The sequence below is a fragment of the Teleopsis dalmanni genome, chromosome 1 (assembly GCF_002237135.1).
Source record: "Teleopsis dalmanni isolate 2A chromosome 1, ASM223713v2, whole genome shotgun sequence".
NCBI lineage: Eukaryota > Metazoa > Arthropoda > Insecta > Diptera > Diopsidae > Teleopsis > Teleopsis dalmanni.
In genome coordinates this window covers 36,048,772-36,059,886 of record NC_051846.1, presented here as the reverse complement: position 1 = coordinate 36,059,886, position 11,115 = coordinate 36,048,772, and the positions used below count along the sequence as shown (strand labels likewise).

At 29.5% G+C, this 11,115-nt stretch overlaps 1 protein-coding gene across 1 annotated transcript in view; it reads right to left on the bottom strand.

Annotated features, from left to right (window-relative positions):
• The window catches only part of LOC119679541 (solute carrier family 35 member C2-like), a 5,806-nt gene extending 1,900 nt beyond the window's left edge, over positions 1-3,906 (bottom strand). Inside the window, exons 1-2 of the mRNA XM_038091957.1 lie at positions 3,216-3,906; positions 2,100-2,207 (exon numbers count right to left, since the gene is read on the bottom strand). Of these exons, the coding sequence (XP_037947885.1) occupies positions 2,100-2,207; positions 3,216-3,360 (253 nt within the window). The 5' untranslated portion in view covers positions 3,361-3,906. The remainder of the gene's footprint in view (positions 1-2,099; positions 2,208-3,215) is intronic.
• Between the last annotated feature and the right edge of the window lie 7,209 nt (positions 3,907-11,115).

Here is an 11,115-nt window from a genome sequence, read left to right as displayed (position 1 = left end):
TATAATTATAATTATATTTATATATTTATAAATTGATGTTATGAATAAACGACCTAAGCCCAGTAACAAATATAAAAACTAATTGAATATTGGTCGTAATAACAATTTATTGAACATTAATAAAAATAACAAAAAAAATGTGTCAAAAGAAAAGAAATATAAGAGATAAAAAGAAGTCGAAAAAATGAAAGAGGAATTTGAAAATAAAGTTCTATATATACTATATACAAGTTAGTTTTGAAAAACTAGTATATGTATCTAAATTTATATGTCATTCTCATCTTTCATCTGAACACAATTAGCTGTCTATTTTGATCTGTCAATTCAGAGTAAAAGTGCGTAATAGCACTAACTCAAGAAGAAGAAGAATCATCATCATCATCATTTGAAGCTGACATATCGGTACTATTGTCACAATGGAAAAACCGATTATCGACTATCTTTCCTTACTCCTATGACTGCAGAGTAAGCGTTAAAAATGGTTTGCTGTTTCTCTAAAACCCAGGAAGCTGTTATGAGAACATATCATTCACGCAGTGATTTTTACATTGCATATCAAAGTATTGTTGTTTTAAATGTTTATCAAAAATTTAATACAAGTCCAATAAGGAAAAATAATTGCACTATGCTTACGTCGAGAGCTTCTATACTTCGTCACATCAGTCAAAACCATATTGTTCACTAATGTTTATCAAAACCTGCGCCTTTTTGGAACAAATTGTACCTTTAATTAGTAAAATTACTTTTTTAACGTATTTGCTTTAGATGGTCTTAGAATACTCAGTCCCAATTACCATAGTACATATTCTAAAACTATAGGAGAGTCTAATAATCTGTAATTATAACCTCCAATTGAAGTGCAACAGTTTAAAAAATACTATTAATTGCGTTTTTAAATAAAAAATTCGAAGTGTTATTTTTAAACTTCCATTTGAGCTTTGAACTATTTTAGGGCATTCATTTCCGTTTGAGTGCATTGGTATGAGGCGCTGAAATAAACCAGACCAAATGTACAAAATGCATAGAGAAAAGGAGTGAGTAGATATGTGAGAAATTATTCAGTTAAATACTTTGTTATATATAACAAAGGATTTATTTAAACTTCTGAAATAGTTGCCACTCGTCTGGGTTTTTTTTCGTATACTACTAAACGCCGAAGAAAATACTTCGCTAGCTTAAAATTTTTATACTTCCGGTTCACGGCCAATACCCCGGAAATGATGCAAAAAATTATTGCTGCTTTAAACGCGACTAACGGGGGAGTTCACCTCAGTCGAGCCTATAGGCTTGTTTTTTTATAGGCTTGTTTTTTTACCACCTAATAATCTATTAAGGTAAAAAAATAATATATAGTATTAGTGCTTACTGTAACGGTACAAAAAAAGATGTTTCTGTCATATTAAATTATTGATCATGGAAATGTATATATATTATTTTTGAAAGATATTTTAATAAAATAATTTATACCTTCTAAAGTAAAAGAGTAAAAGAGTAATTGAATAAAATATTTTTCAATCTATATATGAAAGAATCAATTAGTCTTGTTTACTAGATGCGTAAAAATTCAACGATAAAACTTCCGACATTGAAATTTATCACAAGTTAATTTTTAAGGTTATATATCATTATTATGTTGAAGCTATCTCAACCAGTGCATTTGAGGACTTTTACTCTTTAACTTGAGGTATCTTCAAAACCTCTCTTTACGTCTTGACTGGATTATTGTTTATCACTTCAACAGACTAAGCAATAATTGACCTCAGATCTGCATACCTCCCCGAGGAGACTGTAACCATTCTGAGATTTGAAAACGCGGTATTGATAACTCTGTCAGTTTTCGCAAAAAATTTCAGGGCTCTATTCTTTATATATTTTTCGATCGGACCATATCATATATGTCATATCATCATATAAATCTTTTACTTAAAAATGCATAAATGTTCACAATATTTTAATTTAATTTTCATTTAACTTTTTTTATAAGTTTTTACTAATTGAAGTGCTAATTTTGAATTGTATTATTTATTAATTATATGAAATTAATTGTACTTTTAATATTATTTTATAAAAATTATTATTAAAATTAAAATTGTACTTACCCAAGGTTTGACTAAGCACTGTTCGTCCATCTTCGCCATGACAAGCATTGCGTGCGTCAAAAGGATTAGTGAACTGTACAAAAGCGTATCCTTTATGCATTGATATACCTGTAATTTTATTAAAATATAATTAATAAACCAAATAGTTTAATAAAAAAAATTGAAAAGAAAAGAAAGAAAAAATAACTGTTAAGTAGTACAATTTATACGTAAACCTGAATAGCTAATAAAATCAGTAGATAAACATTGAACCACTTTGAAAGAACAAGTATCTACAAGAAATAGTTTCTTATAAGGAGTTAAAGTGTCCAATTAAGCTGCAATCAACTTCAAACAACAGTAGCATTATTTTCAAACTGGTACCAGTAAGAAGTTTATATTACACTTAATATTATCAAGAAGAAGGCCTCTGGACCTTCTAAACACTTATCACAACCACGGCCCTGATCAGTGACATGAACTCAAAGTTCAGAATCAGAATCTTCATCTTGTTCCCGTTAGTCTCATGCAGAATGCAGAAGCTTTTGCGTTGCAGTGTTTAGGAGATATTTTTGTCTCCATGAAAAACGCTGGGGATGGATTGGGCACACACTCCGTAAAAACCCCATTGATATATTAAGCGCCGCATTAAAATGGAACCCAGCGAGTAAAGGAAAACCTGTTAGACTATGTAACACATGGAGAAAATCGATGTTAACTGAGTTTGAGTCTATAGGACTGAACTGATCGTAATTAAAAATATTATGTCTAAATAAAATAAAATATGGTAATTGGATTGAGACTTTATGCTTCCAAGTGGTGTGCATAAAGGGAAAAAAATGGTTAGGGACCGGGAAAAAAATACATCTATAGCTACAACTTTTTAGAAACGTAAGATATAAATTTAGATCCATTTCCGGTAAATACGGAAACAAAAATTAACACTAATAATATTATGAATGACCAATAAATAAACAAATGCATCTAATTATATAAATATATCTATTATATATTAATATATATACAAAAATATAAATAAAATGTAAAATGCATTTTAATAATTGAAAACTAAAATAGAGAAAGTACTCTTTAAGAATTACATGAAAAAGAATCACCAATTATAATGGCAGCACTAACCTGCAAGTCGACCATAAATTTGGAACATGCGTTCTACATCCGTTTTCGAACACTGAAATGTATTCAAATTTCCAACGAAAACACGTGAATTTACAGCCTGCGGATCCTGTGAGTTGGTTTGGTTAGATAACTTTGACAGCTTCATGTTGTCGGCTGTGCCTGTGGCTGTAGCAGGAGTCACAGCGTTGGTTGCAGTAACAGCAGCTATAGCAGCAGCAATTTTAAATCCTGCTGATTTAGCAGGATAATATGATGCCACGGTTTTCTTGAAAGCGGCAATATGCCGCTGTCCTCTTGCTGTCCCTTGGACTACTGGAGCTCTTGGCTTAAAAGTGTGCTCGTGGCACGACGAAGAAAAGTATAAAAACGCAATGATGAAAACTTAATGCCAACGTTCGTCCTCAAAAGGAATGTCAAGGATGTGTACGTTTTAAATGATGAGTTGTGGTATAGTTTTCGTTGCGACTTGGCGTAATTCCAACTCTAACGCAAGGAAGATTTTAATTTTGGTTTGGAATTTTTGTGTTACACTCTGTTGTCTAGGAGATTAGTAGGAATTAAAGGCCGCAGTTTTAAATACGCTTCAATGTGGTGTTGTGGCATGCGATGGTATGCGATGGATGGCGGCAAAAGTATTTTCTGAATTTTTGTTGATTGATTTTTTTTTATTTTTGTTCTAAGTTTTATTTCAAACTGTTGCGTGGTGGTTTTATAAAATATTCAATTTTTATATTTTTAAGCCAACAATGTTTTCCATCATTTTTTTGTTTTGTGTATATTTAATCTATTGTTCAGAATATTGTTATTAAAAGCAGTTGCGAAATATCGTTAAGCTGAGAATAGAAGAAAATAAATAGAATAAAATGTTGTCAATATTATAAGCAAAAAAAAAATCTGTAAATATTAATATTATTGATTTTCAAAACACAAAAACTTCCATTTCATTTACTGTAAAAACAGTAAATTACTTTAAGTATATTTTAGCTCAAAAAAAGTTAAAAAAATTTTTCTAAAAATACTTAGCAGTTTAACTTAAGTTAATATGATTTGCTAGATATAAACTTTTTTAGACAAAAAATTTTCTTGAAAATAATTATTTTTATTTATGTTTTATTTTTGACCTATATAAAACAATCAGTTTTATATTAATTTATATATTAATATTATAATTTATGCACGTTATGTTGTTATAAAATGTCTTATACACTAATATCAGATTTATGTACTATAATAACTTAATCAATAACTTCGCGAGGTGCCATCTACCTTCTGCTCAAAAAGTATCCGATTTTTGGTGTTTGTTAACTGCTCCTTAAGTAAAAGACCTTTTTCAAAAAATTTTTTGCTATGTTGGTACACCCTTTCTTGACATATGGTACAAATTTGAGCGCCATCTGTTAATTAGTTTGTTTATACCTCAAGTGCATTGAGCGATTTTTTACATATTCGCCAGATCTGGAGCATTCAACTTTTTTCTGTTCCCGAAACTCAAATCGCCCCTTCGTGGTAAGCGTTTTGAGTCGATTGAATCGGTAAAAGAGAATTCGCTGAAGGAACTAAAAGTCATACCTGCACGGGTTTACGAAAAGTGTAAGGAAGATTGGGTTAAGCGTTGGCATATGTGTATCGCTTCAAAAAGAGCATATTTTAAAGGAGATAAAATAAATTTAGAATAAAATTTAAATTTGTGTGTTTTTTGTACAAAATTCGGGAACTTTTTGAGCTGGAGGTATATGTCAATGCAAAACTAAAACTTAGACAATATTTTATTATTTTCTTCGTTGTTTTGAAAAATCGTCGATCAGTTGACAACAATTATAAAAATCTCTGAATTTTAAGAGACGCAGTGATCAAAATTTTAAGCTATAAAATGTAGTGTGCAGATGAGTGCCCTGTTAGTGGCATGTCATGCATAAAGTCAAGGATACCTCAAAATGGAATTATTGTTGTCTCCAATGCAAATTAAAAAATTGAGAGCGAGAGAAAAAAGGAAAAGAGAAAAAACAAATATCGTTTTAAATTTGGTCATGGTGACGAGACCTTGTGTGCTTCTGGACATTTGTCAAAATAGTGACGTCAGAATTTACGCCTTTAAGGGGCTCATTATTAATTTTCAATTATAAAATTTTAATTTTATAAACCGCACATAATCGAATTATTGCCCCTACCCATTTTAAGGAAAAGCGATTTATTTTATAAGTATTATACTGATACTTATTTCTGGGTGCAAATTGTAAGTGACCATTTCTACATTTCCTCTTAAATTTAGGCGCAACCAAAAAGAACAATTGAAAGTACTGATATAAGTCTCTACACAACATGCAATTTAGTTATCTAAATAACTAAAAAGTTAAATTTTGACGTGCCCATAACATGCATTTTGGTCATGACCAAAAAGAGTATAAAATTGCTACGACTATTAGTCAATTGACTGTTTGCATTATAGGGCCATAACGATCATTTTTTGCCAGTAACACCGGCCTTACCAGCAGCAGTAATAAGTAGGTTTCTTTTGCTGAGTGTATGCAAATGATATGTGTTTGTGTTGGGTTTAGATTTTATATTAAAATTGGAATTAATTAGAACGATACGTTCAAAATGCTTAAAAAAGTCTTTGACAACAGTGACTATTCGACCACTCTGTGCTTATGCATGGAACAAACACCTTTAGAGAGAACGAGACAATATTATAGATAATGCGATATCTGTGTGTGGGTATCTTAGTACTTCTATTTATAATTAAAAAGTTAAAAAAAATCTTAACTGTCTTAACTGTCTTAACTGTTTGTCTAGGATTTCATTTTAATACCGCAAATACCCTATTCTTTAGATATGATTGTTATTCCAAAACACAAAAACACTTAAAAAATATCTTGACAATATATGTATATCTCATGTATTATATGAGATATATAAATCATTCCCACACTGATTCTCAAACCCTAGAACTTTAGTGGTATAAGTGCATAACATGGAGAATGACTAATATTGAAGAAAAATGTACTAAACCAGCTGAACGATAGACTCGCGTGTTAATTTACAAAGCCTACTTCCATTTAATTTGCATTATACAAATTTTGAATTGTATCAATTTTTGTTGTTTACTCATAAACAACTATTGCACTTGCTGTCTTATTAATTAGAACTAACACATAAACCACAGCTATATAAATTAACTTAATCATAGCAAATGGTAGTTTTTCTTAATTCCGTCACTATGTATTGTTTACAAAAACTATTTGTGACTACCTACTTTTTGTGTGTAGTTTTTTGTGACTAATAATTAATTAACAATTTTTATGTGCTAATATATTAAAAAATCTGTATACAAAATACATTAATACTCTTTGAAAAAATTACTATAAAAAAAAATTTTTTTAAACACATCTGATATAATGTATAAGTATATTAAAATTTTGAATAAATAAAAACAATTGATGTTAGTAATATATTTTTTCAAAATTTATTAATTAGTACTTTATATTTATTTAATTTATATAAGACAAAGTATATTCCAAAATAAATCAAAATTACTGCAATAAAAAATTCATTTTTTATATATTGCAATTCAAATATTTGAAATAAAAAAAATAATTATTTTAATTAGGACAAAATACATTAACTGCCAAAATTTTTCGCATAAAAAATTGTTTATTTAAATAAATAACTTAGCTTTATTTAAAAAAAAATATTTTTCTCTACTTTATAGCGAAAAAATTTAATAAATATTGACATAAATAGAGCGGCAAAAAGCTCACTGCCAATTAAAAATAGCAATTGGCCTAATTTTATACCATTTTCTCATACTATAAACACATAAAAAATAAAGTGAAAATAAAAAATAACTTTGACTTTAGAATGCAAATTAAAAACACTCGGTTAAATATGTTAAAATTTGTGTTGGCACATTAAAACGCTGTTTCATGTACTTGCACGTTGCAGGATTAGCAATAACTGCCTTTGAAAGTATTCCTACTCCAAGGAGGAGAAGGAGAAATATACGCTTATCTGTCTGTGTACGAGCCCTTCCGAGTATTTTAAGAATTTTCTTAATATTAAATTGAATAACTTTTGAATGCCATAAATGTAAGCATTAAAAGCTATTCAAAATATGTTTGTAAGTGGTTGCATGCAAGAGCCGGAGTCGTAGCCGAGGAGGAGGATGAGGAGGAGGATGGCAGAAGGCTTAATACTGTTCCGGCAGTACTTTTATGAATGCTGTTGACAACATATGTTGCCAAGGCAATGAAAAACTGTTGCAATATCTTTACAACAAAACACGACTAACACGAGAAGTAATCATAAAATGGCAATTGTTAATGACATTTTTCTTAATAAAATTTATATGCAAGCAGCAAAGCAAACTAAAAGCTAAAAGCTAAAAAAAGTAAAGCTAAGAGAGACATGGAAAATTATGCCAATAGTCTGCGAAGAGCAACATGGATTCTAACTGAATAACTGAATAGTTAAAAGGCAAAGAAAGGGAAATTAAAAGGCGGATAAATGGCTTAATGCGAACGATAAATGAGGTTAAGTGTGAGGCAAAAAGTTAATTTTTGAAGCTCAAGTTTTTAAAAGAAAATTAAATTTAAATGCGTATACGTATATAAATACGTCATTCAAACGTTATTATAAAACCATAACAATTTTAAATTTTACATGAACATGTTGGCACATTATAAGAATTTTTAAATTTTATTTAAAAGTACTTTCCATTTTTTATTTTTATATTTTAAAAAGTGAAGCAATAAAATTGTTTAGCCATGAAAAACACATGTGAACTTGCATGAAAGCAACTTGGAAAGCAATAAAAAAGTGGCAATAACGCATTGAAACGTTGCGTATTTTTAAAAAATTTTATTTACCATAAATATAAGCAAATATACACTTCACTTGTGTATAAGAATATTTTTGGAAAATACACTAAAATCAATTGCAAATTGTGTTTACATTTGGCGCGAAAACGTGCATTTAAACACATTTGCTATGCCGCAATATAACCGCAAATGGTTCTTTAAAGTATTGCATACATTTAGGCGAGCACGTTAAGTGTTATTAATTGCAAAGCTACAATTCAAAGCAATTGACCCAGTTTGGTGTATCAAGAGGAACATTATTCACTACACTTCACTTCTTATGAATAACCGTTTAATATTTAACAGGCGTGATAAATATTAAATACTCAGAGATAAAATATTATTCCATTCGAATTCTATTCCAATTTCAGTTAAATTTAAATTTGAAGTGTTTACTCTTCAAACATTTTTTCACAACATTCGTAGCGTTACACTTGAATCAGACATTTTTAGTAGGAAACATCATTACACAAATGAAATGTAAGTCATCGTTTGATGCAAATAAACGCATTGTGTTTATCAACAACTTTTCTTCTATAAAAATAACAAGCAAATATAACAAAAACAAATAAATATACAATACATGTTGCATTTATGACAATAGCAAACAGAACTTGAGTGAATGATAGACAGACAGCGGTGGTTTATTGTCCTGGTATGCGCCTGCTTTGTTGTCGGTTTTTGTATCTGAAGTGCGATATATTTGATTGAAAGTTGATACAAAAGCGTTGGAAAAATAATTTTACTTGTATTTGAGAAGGAAAAACAGTATTAATTAGAAATATTATACACAAAGGGAAACTGTGGACTGAAGTGATTGGTAAGTATTGTGTGATTTATGCATATAATTTTATAGTGGCACATCAAGTAAATATAAGTAATCATAATTTAACTTGACAGATTTTTATTTATCATTATTATCAATCTTCATACGTATAACCATCGATGCGTTTTGATTTCCTCTACGATTTTCGTCCATATTTCTCCATCTATGGCTAATTCTTTCCACATTCTCTTCTGAAAAGTTTTCACATTTTATTCCTCAACGTCTGATATGCGGGTGATTATAGTCAAAAAATTTTTTATAAGATCAGATCACTTCCATTTATTTTGGTAAGTTGTAACCAAAATTATTTTTATGAGATCAGATCATATCCATTTTAACAACGTGATTATCTAGCTGAATTTATATAAATTGGTTTCATAAAAAGCTCTTTGTTTGTCATCTTCAATGATTCTTCATTGCTTTTCTTTATGCAAAACGATACTAGAGCTAAATCGCTTTGATGAGCAAGAAGAGCTATTTTCTCTTCCTCTCTCTCTCTCTCTCTCTTCCTTTCTCTCTTTTCCTCTTTCTCACTTTCTCTCTCTCCATTCCTCTCTCTCCACCCCTCTCTCGCTTTCGCTCTCTCTCTCTCTATCTCTCGCTTTTGCTTCTCTTTATATCTCTCTCGCTCGATCTATCTCTCTCTCTCATCAACCAATTTTTTTTTTATCTGGAGAGTATTAGTTTCTTAATATCGATGTAGTATATCATAGTATGCTTTTATTATTAAATGCAGCACTTTTGATCGGAACCGTTGAATTATTTCGATTTTTGATTTTGATATATATTATATACCATATATCCATTTTAGTTAAATGTATGGCATCGTAGAAATTAATTAATTCATAGTTTTGTAACAATAGATGCCTGTTGAAGATTTTATAGATTAGTTGGATCGAATATAATTTCTTCAATAAAATTTAGATGTGCCCATAATCTGCTTCTCGTGCAACCTAGCTGAAGAAACTTCACTAATCTTATATTAAGAAGGATAGAAGAAATTTACTGTTACTATTTCATCCAAACAGCAGTAGCATGGATATTAAATAATTTAGTACGGTTTCAAACAGTAGTGAATAACAACAAGAAAAATTTTTTTTTAATTATTTTAATTTATTGATTTTTTGGTTGACAATACAATTGTTTCGAGTATTTGCAGTTTTTATCATCAGTGGTTTTAGGTTTATTTCTTACATTTGATTATTTGTAAAAAATTTTTTGAGACTGCAAGTACCAAGGGTTGAACACGTACCCTGCTAAATTTAAAACTCAAAGTCAGTGTTCATTTGTCAATTGACCCAAAGTCGTACTTAACTAATTAATTTGGTGTAAAAGTTCATTCACGAATTTACTTGCTGTGTTATATTAATATATAATTATAAAATAATAATATAAAATAAATAATTAAAATATATTAGACAATATAATTTTATATATCATAATAAAACTAATTAACAAACAAAAAAACGGATTTTATTGTTGTGATTTAGGACTATTTGAAACTTATCTATTAAATACAATAGTTTCTATTAAGAAAAATAATCACTGCCATCATAATTGACATTAAAATGCAATTAATTTATTAAGTGCCAAATAATTAAAACAGATTTTCGTTCTTTAAATAAATACAAATATACGCCCATACACCTGCATTATGTCATTACTAATTATTAAATACACAAACACACACAAATCTAAAACACTCAATAATTGAAAGCAATTAAATTATGCATAAATAAATTTTATCTAAAAATTAAGGTAAATGCATTATTTTTATTAAATAGCTTAAATATTTCAAGCATTTAAGAAATATTGAAAGTCTTTAAGGACTGACTCAAGAAATGCATTAAGTTGAAAAATGCATCGAAATCCTTAAAAAGAACAACTTCTATTGTCAACAACAATTTTTCTAATTTTTCGGCTTCTTTTTCTTAGTCCTGCAGTGGCAAGGACTTGTCAAGTAAACGCACTGCACTGCAAAATACATTTGAAGTAAATTATTTAAACGTCTCGCCACCGAAACGGAAGAAGTCCACAACTTTAAATCAACTTCGGTAGACATGGGCTTAGCATTGAGTCACACATGTCTGCATGTGGCAATGCCACATGTTGGTACCGAATCCGTAATCCTGCCCAGGCGTAAGGTGCAAAAAACGCTGCGGTACTAAAAACTGAGACGACTAGATTGAAGTGTGGGTTAACTTGGCTTAATTATAAT